This window comes from Psammomys obesus, unplaced genomic scaffold, assembly GCF_907164565.1.
Source record: "Psammomys obesus unplaced genomic scaffold, mPsaObe1.curated_primary_1811, whole genome shotgun sequence".
In the NCBI taxonomy this organism is placed as follows: Eukaryota; Metazoa; Chordata; class Mammalia; order Rodentia; family Muridae; genus Psammomys; species Psammomys obesus.
In genome coordinates this window covers 20,888,727-20,905,844 of record NW_026585797.1, presented here as the reverse complement: position 1 = coordinate 20,905,844, position 17,118 = coordinate 20,888,727, and the positions used below count along the sequence as shown (strand labels likewise).

Below are 17,118 nucleotides of genomic sequence, written 5' to 3'. Positions count from 1 at the left end.
GGAAGGAAGGAAGGAAGGAAGGAAGGAAGGAAGGAGAGAAAGAAAGACAGGAAGGAAGAAAGAAAGAAGACAGGAAGGAAGGAAGGGGCAGGAAGAGTTTTTATGTAGAATTTCAGAGGACATAATTGGTTGACCCAGAGTTGCCCCTAGAGAAGAAAAAAGAGGAGGAAGTGAAAGGTGTAAGGAAGCTCTCTGAGAAGAGGCAAAAGTTGTAGGCAGAGAAAACTCACAGGTAATTTGACACCAATCGTAACTGTCTGAAAGCTAGACTGCCAGCCCCAGGGTCTTGTCTTAAATGTCCCCTTTTCTTTCCACATCATCTTTCAGAATGTGTTTTGTTTTGATTTGAAAAAGGGTGCCATGTAGCTTAGGTTGGCTTCAAACCTAATATGTAGTTGAGAATGATCCTGAACTTCCGATCTTCCTGCCTCGACCACTCAAGTGCCGGGATTACAAGTGTTCATATGTGCAGTTGCTGGGGATGGAACCTAGGCTATCGTACAGGCTAAGCAACACAATAATTTAGCTACATCCAAGCCCCATAGCTCTTCTAAAAAGCGTTTCCTGCAGACAGATATTTCCCTCCCTGAAATTGTTGGAATCATCTGCTAGGTATATTAACTGAAAAGAAGAAAAGGAGAAAATATATAAATTGTGTAAGATATCAGGAATATGAAAAAAAAAAACTGCAAAAGGAATGGTTAGCAGTAAAACCATTTCCAAGAGAAGCCTCCCACAGCAGCAACACTAATAACACTACACCGCTAAAAATCATCAGGTGTGCTCATTACCATTGTATAAATGCAGGGAGTACACTTCAGGATGATTTGCTTCCCCGGCAATGAGGTGGCAATCAAAGAGAAGCACATCCACGGCATTAGTAGCTAATCCATAGCAGAAAAATAGCAACATCCCACACAACTGAAAAGAATGATGCATGATGATGCAAACTTAGACCACTTCAGAAACACAAGTTTACTAACTGACAGAAAGACAGACAGGCAGAGAGAGAGAGAGAGAGAGACAGAGAGGAGACAGACAGAGATAGTGTATCCACTGCTGGTGAACTTTGAGGAAACACGCATTTACAAGGTGTAGTGAGAAGAGGAATTGGTAGATGTTTCAGGTTAATTTGAGAATGACCCACACAAGTCAACATGCTCATTCCCTTACTCCTCTGCCAATTTCACTTCCGTAATATCTCCTTTAGAAAGATGGCCATAACTGCCAGCAAATGAACAGATTAAAAAAAAAAAAAGTGCATATACACAATGGAGTTACTCAGCCGTAAAAAGAATGTAATTGTATCATTTGCATTAAAAAACAACAACAACGATGACACTGGAGGTCATTGTGTCAAGGGCAATAGACATGGAAGAAGCAGCTCGTGTTTTCTCTCATAAATGGAAACGAACAAACAAACAAGAAGGACCAGACAGCCAGGACAACTAGGGCAGAGACTGGGGGGGGGAGGAGCCGGGGGGGACAGGAGAGTGCAAGAGTGTGTTAGGCAGAGAAGGTGCAGTCCAGACTCTGGATGTGCCTGGGTAAAAATACCACAACGAAAACATTAGTTTGTACAGTTAATACATACTCCTAATGCGGGCGGGTGTGAAGAAACCCCGGGGGCCAGGAGAGAACTAACTACCTGCAATCTGTCCTCCGATGTTACCATCACAAGTGCACCGTGGGACGTTCACCCCTCCTCCACCACACGTACACACAAAATAAAGATGTGTAAAGAAGAAGGATTTGTGCAAGTGGTTACACAAGGACTTGTGAGGACATTCGGTGTGGCTCTGTAGTAACGAAAATCTGGAGGCCAAGAAAGGGCCCAGCAATGGAAGAAGAGCGGTCAGATCAGTCATGCTGTCCCTGAAAGGTAGCCTGTTATATAGCTTAAGGCGAGTAACGGAGGCTGCTGAGAAAGAGACGCGCATCCCATTGTTTGAGATAGCAGAACAGATATGATCCAGCGTCTGAGGACCACGCAGCCTGGGTAGTATGTGCTGGCCTGACGTGGAAGGCAACAGCAACGAATTGACAGTGCCTACGCTGACCCGTGGGGCTGCCAGTCAGGTTTTAGAGTGCATCTCTGAGCTGTGGACATATTTGCAAGGAACACAGTGGCTTTTTTTTTTTTTTCAGCTTGAGAATTACAATTACGTAAGGAGCGAAAAAGAATGCTGAAACCTAGACAATAACAGTAAAATTAATCAACCTTGCACCTGCTTGCAGAATTTGGTATGCCTGCTAATTTAAGAATAAATACAGTCCCGGGTCGAGGCAGAGATCTACGATCAGAGAAAATACAGAAAGGGATAAAACTGCTAAGCGAATAAAGTAAGTAGACGTGCCACAGAAACAATCCTACCTTTTTGAGCAATGCCTGCATCTACGCGAGTGTGCCTAAAGGACTAGCTTCTGGCCTGGATGACCCTTATGGTACAAACCTGTGACCCCAGCTACTAGGGAGGCTGAGACAGGAGGATCACAAGTTTAAGGCCTGCTGGCACAGTTCACGGCCAGACTGGGCAACTTGGGGCTCTATCGAGGTGGCTGTGGTTCAATGGTAGAGCACTCTCCTAGCATGCACGGGGCCTGGGTTCAGTCTCCAGCGGTGGGGAGACAAATTAATGTCTTGTGCTAAGAAGATAATAATGAGGACTGTGTCTAAATCTAAGAGTGTTGAGTGCAAGCAGGTGAGAGTAAGCAACACTTGAACAGGTCTCAAATTGTCTCTGTCACTAGACAAATTCACGGGTTCTCTGTTGACCTCCAAATGGCACAAGACCCCCCCAGCTCAGCCCTCAGTTATATGTCCAGTCCGTTAGTTCCACTGCTTTCACTGAGTTTTGAAAGGCAGATAGAACAGGCTTCTTTATGAGAACACCCTCAGTTTGAGAACAATTTTCTCACGGTGTGTGTAGCTGCTTCCTGAGGGCCAAGAGTCTGATCTGGGGCTGCAGAGAGAGGGGGTTCATCTATTCAGCTCATTTGTATTCATCTCGTTAGAGATGATGGAACCAAGCCTAATACCTACTTTGTTCTGTGCATTGAAAACAAATCTGTACTCCTTCCTTTTGCTTCTTCCTTGCTGTACTTCAGAGCTTTACACACAGGGACCCACGATGTGTCACTGCTTTGAGTGAGTTATCTGTGAGCATCTGATGGATGGGTGGGGTGCTAAGATGGCCAGAACCCACACCCCTATTTTAAACTTTTTGCTCCTTAATTTCAACTGGGTGGACGAATGGTTAAAAATCCCTACAGTTTATTACAATGTGTTTCCTCCAACAGAAAGCAGCCTTACAAATTCAGGTCGCTTCAACCCAAGTTTTAAGTAATGCCTTCCATCTTGATTTTTTTTTCCATCAAAATCTAACACTAGTGGGACTGCAATGAAGGAAGTTTGGTACTGCCTGATTATATACTTACCAGTTTTTACGTTGTTGGTCCTCAGTGATACCCAGTTCATAGACACTCAGAACCAATAATGCTTTAAGAAATTTTCAGATTGGCTGTGGTCACACACTAACCCACAGGCTGTATTTGTATTCATTGATTAATCAAATATTCAGCTTATTCACACATAGGCTCCTGAATTCCTCACAAGAACCCTGGAAAGTAATCACTGGTATCCCTCTATACCAAAGAACCAAGGGGATGTATAATTTTACTTGAGTAGCCACTGGTACAAGACTCCAAGGTTTGTACATACACCAGCATGAACTGGTGCTGACTGACCTGCCTGCAAAGGCTTCAATGTCTTTTACATTAGAAGATATTTATATGCTGTTATGAAATATCTAACAACAAGGAAACTTAACACACACATGGACATACACACACACACACACACACACACACACACACACACAAGCCTGAAATTTTTCTTTATAAGAGAGCCCTCAGACTCTCCTCTTTCCAGAATTAGGCATAGGTAATGAAATAATATAACTAAGAACGACAAATAGTATTCCTAATTCTTGCAGAACAGTTTCACTTCTGTGTTTAACACATGCTTCAGTGTATTTGCTCACTGTTAACTGTGTACCACACTTCTGGGATAGAATCCACCATCCTCTGAAATCCTGTAGGACAAATCACCCACAGTGTTGTAGGTGGAATGATGGAGGAAAAATGCCAGAAGGAGGCTGCGGCCTTTGAGGATGGGAAAGGAGAGCTCTCGGTTTCATAACAGGGAGAAAGAAAAGCAGGAAGGAAGAGAAATGATTCCAAAGCAGGGAATACAAGGAAGGTAAGCCATGAGAGCAGCTTGATTGGCACAGTCTGGATTAAGAATGGGCAGGGCCTAGACCTCAGAGTCACATCTCTCTACCAAAGATCTCCAAGCCAATTTCCATGGTAAAAATCTCCCAGCTTTGCTTGATAGGAATATCGGTTTCCTTCCTGACTCCCCACTCAGCCCTGTCTGCTCACTCAGGGCTCTAGGATGGCAGCTCCTTCCCTCACATGAGCTGAGGACTAGCCATTGCTTAAAAGGTCATTATTTTCTTTAATTTAATTTTATTTATATGCTCGAGCTTTTTACCTGTGTATATGTGCACTCCATGTGTGCCTGATGTCCACAGAGGCTAGAAAATGCCAGAGCTGCTGGAGCTGGAGTTAGGAATGGCTGGGAGCTGCTCTGTGAGTGCCTGAAACCCATCCCGGTCCTGTGGAATAGCAGTCAGTGCTCAGAACAGCTGAGCCATCTCATTGGCCCCTCAAAGGGTCATTTGAGGACTCATTCAGATAAAAGTGAAGTAATTTGACTAAACTACAGTCTACATCTGAGACCAAAGTAAGAACTATTGAAATGGTGACATTCTAATAATGAGAGGCTCCAGAAAGATGTCTGAACATATCTGGGATAGTCCTTTCTTACCGAAGTCCACCATCCCAAGAGAATTTCCAAGATGTTCAAATTATTCCCCTGGAGTTTAGTGAAAGTGTGAAATTTAGCAGAAAGAGTAAAAAAAAAATGAGAACTGACAGGGAGCCCTGGTTCTTCTTTAGGAACTCAATATGCATTATTGGGTAAAGCAGTGGTTCTCAACCTTCCTAATGTGAGACTTTTTAATACAGTTCCTCATAGTTTGCTGATCCCCAACCACAAAACTATTTTCATTGCTACTTCAAAACTGTAATTTTACTACTGCTGTGAATCATAATGTAAATAGTTTGGGAGACAGAGGTTTGCCAATGAGGTTGCAACCCACAGGCTGAGAACTGCCGCCTTTGGCAGTCAGCTTCCTGCTGTGGTGGCAGCCAATATGAAAACTACAAGGGAAGGGAGGGATGAACCTTGGGACGTGGCAAATGCCTTTCCTAAATGCTTCACTCCTATAGGCCTCCACAAAGGAGGTGCCCTAAGACCTGGGTACCAGAGTCACTGTTTAAGGAAAATCAGCCTCAACCAGTAGGTGGCTGTAGTTGGTGGTGGTGAGAGGGCAGACAGCAAGAGGACGCTAGAGCCTGTTCCACTAGAGAAGCTGAAACCCAGAACACGATCTACAGGTGTTCCCATCTTTCAACCACAATGCCAACTGGCACTTGGTATTCAGCAAATGTAAAACCAGCTTAAATCTTTCTCGCTTATGATGAAAACCTGCATTTTCTCTGCTCTGCACTCAAACACATTTTTGTCTTTTTGTTTCTTTTTTGGTTTTGAGACAGGCTATCTCTGTGTATCCCCGGCTGTCCTGACATTTGCTTTGTAGACCTAGCTAGGCATGAACTCAGAGATCTATCATCCTCTGCTTTCCGAGCGCTAGGATTAAAGGTGTCCACCCCATTCTCAGCTTTAAACAACTTTTTGAGAAATTACTTTCCAGAGAGTCTAAACAACCTACCTAGGGTCATGTAGAGCTGATATTTTCATCCAGTGGAGACCAACCTTCGAGGTTCGCTTTCATCTGAGAATAGGTTTCCCCTGTGTTTTCTTTTCTCTTACCCTGATTTGGTGTTCTATAATATTTAAAAGATGTTGTTTTTTCATAACTATGTCTGTGGAGCAAGTCACTGTACTCAAATCACAACCCAAGAAAAGCTGCAGAGGATGCATTAAGACGGAAGGTGTGACTGGGGGTGAGCATCGACCTCTCACTCTTGTCAGGATTCCCTTCAGCATGAAGATGTAGCCTCAATGGACCCCTCCCCTTCATTTTAGCTCCTTTTCATTCTCAACCATCCTTGTCGGAGTCACACTGGGACTTATTTCCTCTCTGATGATTAATATTGTCAGCAAGACAGGATCTATTCTTGAATCGCCTAGGAGACAAACTTCCAATTAGGTTTGTGAGGGGAATTAGCTGAGGTACAAGGACCCATTGCAAATGGTGCATAGTGCCATTGATAAGCTGGAGCCAAGAGCTGAATCCAGCATCCATTGCTGTCTGCTCCCTGAGAGCAGCTGTTGTGAACAGCTGCCTCCCTCACCAAGACAGACTGTACCCTTGAACTGTGAGTCAGAATAAACCTTCCTGATTTTAGGTTTATTTTCTTGGGTATTTTGTCAAAGGGACAATAAAAGCAAAAACCACATCGTCAAAGATCCAACTGGGAAATGTTAGGACACTGAATTACATTTCAACTTGAGCGCAGAATTTTTATGTAATTTCTTTGGCCTCAGAGTGTGTGTCCCAAAACTCTGTTGTTCTTCCCAGTTTAAATATACCTGCAAATACTGTGACTCAAACTTCTGAATGCCAGAAGTACAGGGAGGCTAGGCTGAAGGGTGCATAGAGCAAAGCCTTGTGCTAGTCTCCTAAGGGCCTCCTATCTGATGGGCATTGTCGCTTGGTTTAGCTACTCCTTGATGCAATTCACAGGAATGCACACCTGGCATTGCAGTTTTGAGAGCATCTAAGAGACAGCCTGGAAACATTATGTGCATATATTATTCTGGCACAAAGTAGCATCGATTAAGTTATGGCAACCTTTGGATCATTCATTTTTCCCATTCCTAGTGCTCATAAACTAGCCACAATTTTATTAACAACAGGCATCAAGATTATCAGTGTGAACTTTACAAAGTATACCTTCATCCTCATCATTCAGCCAAGACCACAGTGCTGGGCCACCTCCACAGATTTACCACCTTACAAGAGTCTCCCATTCACCACAGACATCAGAACCTACTCACCGACACACACTCTCATTTGCTAGCTACTTTCCTCACTGAGGAGACTGGTGGAGTCTTGCGCTTATTCTTATTTTCTGATGTCTTATCTTGGGCTTGATTTTCCCCTGAACCAGGTTCATTCTACCGTTTCTGGGCAGAAACTCACGTTGTCTCTATTGAGATTTCTGCATTCTGTTCCATGCACAACACTGCACGCCACACAGAAGCCATTCTAGTCCTTGTGCGTATCCTCTTCTGGTCTTGTTTAATAATTTTAAAAAGCCTTGCTGTGCTCCTTCACCCTCCAGCTGCCCACATTTTATAGGCGAAGCACATTCTGGGATATGCTTTCACAGCACTAATCCAGGCCAGTGTTCAGCTTTCTCATGCTTCTGGACATCTGTTTCTTCCTATTTTGGTTCTTTAATGACCACATTGGTCTACCGTTCTGAACAGACCATGACACTATACAGCACATGTGGTTCTACAGACACGCACACACATCGGCCTCAGTCACAGTTAATTACCCAGACTTGCAGAATTGAGAGACTTTATAAGTTAATCAATGCAAATATTCTTTTTAGTGAACTAAAGACCAGGTGTGTTGTCTCGGTCTAACTAGGTTAGCGGCAAGAATAGGGTTGGAAAGCAAGCTTGCAGACTCATGGTCCAATGTTGTTTCTTGCCTTTCTATGTGTTTCTGTCTTTCTGTGGTTTTTTTCATGCTAGCTGAGGACCTCACAGAAGGATAGGAACCAACTCAATGATTCTCAGATATAAATGAAATGTGTGTAGCAACAGGGACAGAAAGTTAATAAAGCCCAGCTCTCCATGAAGGGATAGGAAATCTTGTGGGAAAGGAGTTGAAGTCAATATTTAAAACGAAGCAAACTGCCTTCTGAGATGGCAACATTGCAGAGTGCTCTTCTGTAGCCTCTGGAAGAATCAGAGGAGCCTTTCAAGAGGTGGCGGCAGTTCACAGAGACTCGGCACATCAGCAACAGCTTTCTATGTGCATAGAATCTGATTCATCCTTACATTATGATTTTCGCTTGAAGTATGCCATTTATTTTCAATATAATTGACACTGTTCTATTCATGTATTTGGATTTTTATCCCTCTTTAGGGCTTAGAAACCACCAGAATGCAAGACTATCTGCCCAAGGGAAGTAAAAATTAATCTATGCCTTCAGGACCAAACAAAACATTACATAAAACTCCATGTGGCACCCACAAATGTGACAGATGGAAATATTTTCTGTTCAAGAGACAACAGTTTTAGGACGTTCTTCCCAGTAGAGACATTTCAAACTTTGAGATTTTTTTTTTTAATCTACATCTTTACCAGAGTTGAAAGAGAAAATTCCTATGGGTGACTAGCAGTTCAATCAGACTAGCAGTTCAGGACATAAGAGAATAGAATGGAAGTCCTCTCTTCCACTGATGTGTGCATCAGTGGTTTTGCGTGTGGATGTTAAAATAAGAGGCTGAGAGGTTCAGGTCCTTCCTGTATCATTTGATACCATGGGTGATTGCCTTTCTTTCTAATTAATTCTGTTTCTTCAGATTTACAGAATTATATTGAATATATAATGTAAGGAATGATCTGACTGGTGTTTGCAGCCAGACAGTTCCGCGGGCATCATTCTGCTGCTCTTGAGTTACTAGGGTATGAAACAGACATAGAATGATGAGGAAGAGGGAGCTGGGGGTCACCAGCCTTAGGGAAGAAGCCATAGGGTGACATAATATAAAAATCTGTATAATATCAGGCCTGTGACGACAAGTCTTGCATAGTCTGGAGACCTTGCTGGCATTCTTATTGCTCGGTATAGGGTGAAGGTCTATAGTCATGTGAAACCCTGAGAGGAAAATACAGCACAGTCTTTAGAGGACTGGCAGGCTGACACTCAAGTCACTACACGTAAAATGTAACACATGTGATCAAGATCAAGCTCACAGACAATGCAGCATAGAAAGAAAGCACGTGAAAATCTATACGCATTCTCTGTCAGCAATGCCTCTACAAAACCTGCCAGCCTGACAAACTACAAAACGCAGGCAGGAACCAATTATGAGCTGCGCGACAATGGCATGGGACAAATACTCTCCAAGGACTAAGAGCCACGCAGCCCTGGAACACAGAAATCTCCAGAAGGCCAAGTAGCAGGTCCGTAATGAGCTCAGAGAGCACCGTGCTGGGACCCAGTGGGAGACATGTTCCACAAGAACAGAAGGCATTAGAAGCCTGTCCTCCCCAAAGTCCTGCATATCCCAGCTCTTCAAACCTGGACACTCTCTCAACAATAACTGTCACATTCTCCGCTCCACAGGAGGGTGGCTTGAACTGTTAAAACGAAAAACCGTTGCTGCGGAAGCTGCCACCTTACCAGTATGCAAGACGTCAGCAGAGGTGTCCCAGCTGCAGAGCTGAAGCGCTTATGACCACCCCTCATCGCAGAACAGCTACAGGAGCTGCCCTCAGCAGCGTGGCTACCAGGATTTGTGGAGCAACATCGGAGAGATGCTAATAAGTGCCAAGATCATTCTCATTGATAACTAGGCCTGGGAAATCCAGAACACACTGGCGACCTTCCAATAGACCTGAAAGAAAGGCTGGAGGGAAAGGGGCATGTGAACATGGGTTACTTCACAGCTTGGAGAAGACTCCCAGATCTGCAAGCAACACGCATGCATCCATCCTCCAGAGGCCCCGGAAGGCCTCACAGTCACCTATACCGCAAATAAGCCACCTTTCCCCAGAGCAAAATCACCATCCACATTAGCACTGAAACATGCCACCCCATAATCTACAGGCTCCTGCACATTAAGCTTCTTGTGAAATTTTCTAACCTCTGGCATTTCTAAAGCATCCTTTTATAGCTAGTGATTTTTACTCTCCCCTCCCATGTGTAAAATCCAATCAGGATTTCTCTGAGAGCAAGGGATGAAAATGTGTGGAGGGAGGCCTTGTGGAGGGATGACAAGATGCTCCCCGCCACTCGCAAAAGGAAAGAATTCTCTAATGTTGGAAACACAACTCCTTTAGCACCTAGCAACATAGTTCATGAGTCTTTCAGAGAAACCCCACAGGTAATGTCTGAATGGTAAGCATACCAGAAAAAAAAATGAGAATGTTGTGAGGATATATGAGACTATTTCTGTTTTCATCATTTCTTCTTTGTGGCAGAAAGAAGAATTGAAGATAACATAGATTTTTAGATTTCCAGTTCTCACAAGGGATCTCGATCAGCTTTTCTCATCTGTATTCTCTGTTTGTGAACTACTTGCTATAAACTGAATATTCATTTGGCAATCAAAGTCATATAATAACCACCAGCTCCTAAGGCAATGGCTTTAGGAAGGAGGGCCTTAAGAAGGACACTAGGCCATCAGGGTAGACCCCTCATAACTGGAATCTGTGTCCCCCTGTCTAAGCCTCTTCTGTATTATTCCAGTAAAGAGTCTAGATAATTTATACAGAAAATGAGTGGCTTACATTTGTAGAGCTGAGAAGTTCAAGGCAATGGGGTTATATCTGGCAAAGCCGCATAGGCTGGCAGAGGAGAGTGGTGAAAAAGCAAGTCTGTGCCAGCTCAGTCCTTGTGGTGGTTGAAATATTTGAATGCTTAGTCATTAGTGAGTGGCACTACTTGAGAGTGATTAGGAGGTGTGGCCGTATTGGAGTGGGTGTCCTTGTGGGAGGAAGAGTGTCACTGGGAGTAGGCTTTGAGGCCCAAGCCAGGCCTAATGGCTTTTTCTTTTCCTGCTGCCTGTGGATCTGTACTCTGTATACTACATCATGACTGCCTGTGTGTGTGCTGCCGTGCTTCCCGCCAAGATGGTAATGAACTAATTCCCTGAAGGACTAAATCTTAAAGGGTTAAACCATTAGGAAGGTTGAGAACCACTGGCCAAAGGGAAGGGCATTCTGCTGTTTTCCTGCCTGCTGGCTTTCCCTCACCTGATCTAAATTGATGTTAGCCTGACTTCTCACCATGATAAATGTGAAACTGTTGTCCCTTGAACATACCCTGGTGTGAAGCCCTTCCTAATTGAAACATTTTTTCTGGTGTGACCTCCAGCTGGTTACTGCTGGTCTATTAGCTTTTCCATTAGGTTTCAAGCTCCGTGAAGCAGTGACTGAATTTGCTTCTTTGCTTTTCCCATGGGCTCTAGTTTGGATCTCTGACTGGTGATACCAAATGTTATAGTGTGGGTGCTTTGAATCAAGTTAAAGATGGGAACTGTCATCAAATCTTGGTTCGCTGGTTTGGGGGATCTTTGTATCCCTGTCTACCTAAACCCTACCAAGGCAGATTGGCTTTGGGTATTATAAGATCCCTACCACAATCAACATGTTTTGTTGTTGTTGTTGTTGCTCTAGAAGGGTTTGCTTTGGTTCCTATACATTGGTTCCCTTCCTTCTTCCTCTTAGCCTAGCATGCTTACCTTTCTTGCTCACATGGAAACCCAGTCCTTCCTCCTTTACCCCCACTTTTCTGTATACATATCTCTTTCTTAGAACATTTTCTTTCTTCCAGTGCCATTTCCCAAGCTTCTTTCTCAGGAAAAAAAAAAAAAAGAATGAAATATTTTAACAAGTGGTAAAGGACTGGATGTCACTTTGGAATACAGCTCACTACGGTTGCTTTAAATCAAAGGGAAGCCATCCTCCTTTGTTTCTTTCTTAAAGCCATCTATTCAAAAGGATTTCTGACTGTTTCCTTAGCTCGCCATATGGAGAGAGCTAGCCTGGATGCCTGAAAGCTAAACTAGGCATTTCCTTCAAACATTTGGAACTGGTTTGGGTTACAGAAAACAGAGGTTGACGCTATGCTTTATTTTAGGCAAGGTTTGGAAGCTGCTCTAAGCTTAGCATGTATACCTTGATAAATCTCATAGGCTAGAGCCTTGGGTTCTGTTCTTGTTTACTCTCTCAACATTAAACTACCTTAATCCTGGTTATAAGTCCACAGCAAGCTGGATCTCTTTGCCAGCTCACTAAAATGGCACTCACCATCCACAACCAGGTTATTTCACAACAATTCAGAAATCATAAGTGGGAATTCAAAAGGAGATTTCTCTCCCAGAAGATGGGATTGGGTGCCCTTTCAGAAACTTCTCAAAGATGTAGAGAATCTTAAAATACCCTTTGTTTCTCTACCAACTAAAATTGGCAGTTTGTGGACGACTTATTGAAAAACAAGATAGAAATTTTTACCAACTTACAAAGTGTTGCCTTTTGTTTGTCCATTAACTTTCTTTGTTTATCTGTTTGAGTATGAAAGTTAGAGAAGTAGTAAGTGAGCTAGCCTGCAGGTCTTCATCATTAGCATCATTAGCAGCTATTTCTTGAACATGGGCTGTGTGTAAGGTACTATAGTAAATAATGAAAGTGTTAATTAAAATTGAATTTGACCATGGAATTGAGAATTCAGACACTACAGGTGTGTGTGTGTGTGTGTGTGTGTGTGTGTGTGTGTATCAAGTGCCCTTGAAAGCTTGTTCAAATGCACTGGGGAATGAAGTGAGAGACACGGGAGCTAAGACCATCGTAGAAGGACTTTATAAAGGCGTTAGAACATGAGCTTTGATGATTAACCAGAAGTCAGGATGTGAAGGCAGGGACTGATGGGAGTTAGGAGATCTGGAAAGTCCAGACAAAACATTCTTTTATTGCTATTTTCAAGCCAGAGTCACACACCCAGCTGGCTGAAACTTTCTTAGCAGTCTCAGAAACAGCATAACATAGGGTATACACGAGAAACAGGAAGTGGAGCACACATGGGGACAGGGAGACTAAACAAATAGGGTCTGAATCCCAGGTTAATCTGCAGGTAGCAAGATCCATCTTCTCTACTGTTATAGTCTTGCAGAGGTGTGTCAAGGGGTAATCTGCCATGTCCAGGTAAACTAACTGGTACAGGAAGAGGACCACAAATGCGGGAGAGCAGCTGGGAGGTGACTCGGTGCTAGTCAATAAGCGCTGTAAATATCTGGAGAGAGTGCGATTGCAATAGCAAGGTGGAAGTGAGCTGCCAGGTGTCATACAATCTCTGGGATGTTGGGAGGAAGAACAGACCAGTGCACAGAGCCACGCCTGAGGACCAGCCCCAGCCAAAAGCTGCATGTGACACTGAGCGCATGGTGCATGGAGGCGTGAGCGCGGCTTTGCCAGCAGCATGCGGACACGAGCGCGATCCCCAGCAGGCCGTGGAAAATGGTAAATTGAAATTCAGGCTGCAAGCTGAAGTGCAGACTGGGGACTCACCAGCACAGAGGCACTGTGGGAGCAGATATGCACACCAAGGGAGAGTCCAGACAAGCATCCCAGGACGGGACTCTAGGGCATAACAATTTACTTTGGGGTGAAGGAAGAAGATCCAGAATTGAAAGTAGTAAGGTCAGAGTGGAAGCTGGAAGACTTAGAAGAGGACAGTGATATCCAAGGAGGCAGGCAGGGAAGATGAAAAGTTAGAGAGAAGCTAAATGTGAGAGGAGGAGTTCCTGGGTTACTTTCACCATGGATGCTAAAATCTGCTCTTTTGGCAGGTGTGAGGTCTCTGTGTTATTCATGTATGTGTGTGTGCATGTGTGTATTTATGTGTATGTGTGTGTGCATGTATGTGTACCTGTGTGTATGTGTGTGTGTGTGTGTGTGTGTGTATGTGTGTGTGCATGCATGTGTACCTGTGTGTATTTATGTGTGTGTGTGTGTGTGTAGCCAGAGGTCAAAACCTACTGTTGTTCTTCAGGATGCCATCTACCCTGCTTTTTAAGACAGTCTCTCACTGGCCTAGAACTGGTAGGTTCCGCTAGGCTGGGAAGCCTGGGAGCCCAAGGGTCCTCCTGCCCCAGCCTCCCCAGGGCCCAGCTCACATGATCAGGCCTGGACACCCAGGTCTGGGAGGAATATTGTACGTTAGTTCCTCTTGCTTGTAAGGCAGACACTACCAACCCACCAGCCATCTTACCACCCAAGTCCCCATTTCCCTGAAATAACATAAACAGTGATGGGAAGTTATGTCTGGGGGCAGTGGGGGCTTGCGACCAAGGGACAGTTTAATATATTGAGGTGAAGAAATTATTTAACCAAAAATATTTATTAAGCTCATAATGCATTAACACACACACACGAAGGGTCCCGAGGGAGCGCTCCAGAAATTCACATTAGTCAACCAACATAACGTCTTTCCAAAATGTGATGATTTAAGAGTTATTCTTTGGCCTTTACCACATTGCACAGTGGTAGCCACGGCCCGCGTGAGCCGTTCTCAGACTGGGTTTCACAGCCTCCCAAGCACACATGTGGATCACCCGTTTCCTTTCTTTTCAGGGCACGAGAGGACGCTATGATAGCCACTGGTGGGGTCATCACCGGCCTGGCGGCCCTGAAGCGTCAGGACTCGGCTAGGTCCCAGCAACATATCAACCTCAGCCCATTGCCTGCTCCCCAGGACCAGAAACCCGTCCGACGGCGCCCGCGAGCTGACGTCGTGGTAGTTCGTGGGAAAATCCGGCTTTATTCTCCATCCGGCTTCTTCCTCATTCTGGGGGTGCTGGTGTCCATCACTGGGATCGCCATGGCGGTCCTCGGGTATTGGCCCCAGAAGGAGCAGTTCATCGACGCCGAGACCACGCTGTCCACCAATGAGACGCAGGTGGTTCGGAACCAGGGCGGTGTGGTGGTGCGCTTCTTTGAGCAGCACCTTCACTCCGACAAGATGAAGATGCTTGGCCCATTTACCATGGGCATCGGCATCTTCATTTTCATCTGTGCCAACGCCATCCTTCACGAGAACCGCGACAAAGAAACGAAAATCATCCACATGAGGGATATCTACTCGACCGTCATCGACATCCACGCGCTCAGACTCAAGGAGCAGAAGCAGGCGAACGGCCTGTACACGGGCTTGCTGGGAGACGGAGAGGTGAGGCAGAACGGCAGCCCCTGTGCATCCCGGCTGGCGGCCACCACCGTGGCCTCCTTCTCGGCGACGCGGAGCAGCTTTCGGGTGGACAGCTCTGTGGAGGAGGATGAGCTGATGCTGAGTGAAAGTAAGAGCCCGGGGCACCTCATGCCGCCTTTGCTCTCTGACAGCGCAGTGTCTGTCTTCGGCCTTTATCCACCTCCATCCAAGACCACCGACGACAAGGCCAGCAGCTCCAAGAAGTGTGACACCAAATCCATCGTCTCGTCATCCATCAGCGCTTTTACGCTGCCTGTGATCAAACTTAATAACTGTGTCATTGACGAGCCCAGTATAGACAGCATCACTGAAGTCGCAGACAACCTCAAAAGCAGGTCCAGGAATCTTTCAATGGATTCCCTTGTGGTCCCACTGCCCAGCTCTGGGGAAGCCTTTCAGCCCGCCAGCACATTACTCCCCCGGAACAATTCCGTTGGCGAGTCCCTGTCGAGTCAATACAAGTCCTCTGTGGCCCTGGGACCTGGGACTGGACAACTCTTGTCTCCTGGAGCTGCTAGAAGGCAGTTTGGATCCAACACATCCTTACATTTACTCTCCTCTCACTCCAAATCCTTAGACTTGGACCGCGGGCGTTCCACCCTGACTGTGCAGGCTGAACAACGGAAGCACCCTAGCTGGCCTCGGTTGGATCGAAGCAACAGCAAAGGGTACATGAAACTGGAGAACAAAGAGGACCCAATGGACCGGTTGCTGGTTCCCCAAACAGCCATCAAAAAAGACTTCACGAACAAAGAGAAACTTCTCATGATATCAAGATCCCATAACAACTTGAGTTTCGAACATGATGAGTTTTTGAGTAACAACTTGAAACGAGGAACTTCTGAGACAAGGTTTTAGTGTTTAAAAACGGATCATTTTTCCAGGAAGATATATACTATTTTCACCAGTGTTTTCCTTCTTAAATCATTGGTTGTAAGCCTTTTAAAATCAAATGGCAGCGTGTTAGTAATGGCTGGTTAAATCTGTAATGAAGATGGCTGAATGTATGGGTTCTTTTTCCCTGCAGTACTATCATGCAGGATTTTGTTTTCCCGCTCTTCGAAAGCACGTTATTTTTGGTTGTTGTTGTTGATGTTGACGTGAATACAAAATACCTGCGGTCATATTAAGAACTTGGCTTTACTTTCAAATCCTATCACTGATTATCATCTTCGTGGAATGAAGCAGCCAGAATGAAAAGTGTAGGGTACCAAATTGTGGGCAAGAAGTGTTAAATTCAGTTCCAATACTCGGTAGATGTATTTATGAATGAGGGTGAGTGCAATCTTAAGATGTGATTTTTCTGAATTATTGTTTTATATGGGATTGCTTACATAATATAAAAGGAGAATTAATTTCTGTTACATGTGCTGTGAATCTTACTTTGAACTCTTCATGGTCAGCACCCCATCATTTCTCTTAGGGTGATATTTTAATGAAAAAAAAAAAAGCATGGCCAAGAAGTCCATGGTTTAGAGGTAAACAGTAAAAAGCTACTAGTTGTAACTGTAGAGGCCCAGAACAAATATTTCTCTGCAGAGTGATTTGAGAAATGAATGAACTAATGAATGTAGTCTGTAGAATTTTTGCCTTGACACATGCAGAGAAAATGCTGCCTAAGGAATAAAGATTCTATTCGTTAGCATCTAACTTTTTCTAACCATCTTCTGTTGTCCAGTATTCAATCATCCCCATATCCTTATTTTCTTCATATATAGATATACACACATATATTTTATTATTTGGAAAATAATGCTATCCTCGGCGTTTTTTAGTATCTCCACACACCACTAGCTTGGTGGTAAAAGGAACTTTAGCACTTGATAAACTGCCTTGTGGTTCACCATGTGCTGACAAACCTTCTGCTAACTCCAAAGACTTTCTCGTGGTTGAATAAATTTTTCGGGTTGTGGTTCTCAAATATATTAAACTGTCAAAGATACTAAACACTAAAGTGAATGTTTTCTTCAGACTTTTTTCTTTTTCACATTTTCCATGAAGGTAACATAGTTTTAA

The 17,118-nt window shown here is 44.3% G+C and overlaps 1 protein-coding gene across 1 annotated transcript in view; it reads left to right on the top strand.

Annotated features, from left to right (window-relative positions):
- The window catches only part of Tmem200a (transmembrane protein 200A), a 78,109-nt gene extending 62,113 nt beyond the window's left edge, over positions 1-15,996 (top strand). The window contains exon 2 of the mRNA XM_055599386.1: positions 14,469-15,996. Coding sequence (XP_055455361.1) covers positions 14,485-15,960 — 1,476 coding nt within the window. The 5' untranslated portion in view covers positions 14,469-14,484 and the 3' untranslated portion in view covers positions 15,961-15,996. The remainder of the gene's footprint in view (positions 1-14,468) is intronic.
- The last annotated feature ends 1,122 nt before the right edge of the window (positions 15,997-17,118 follow it).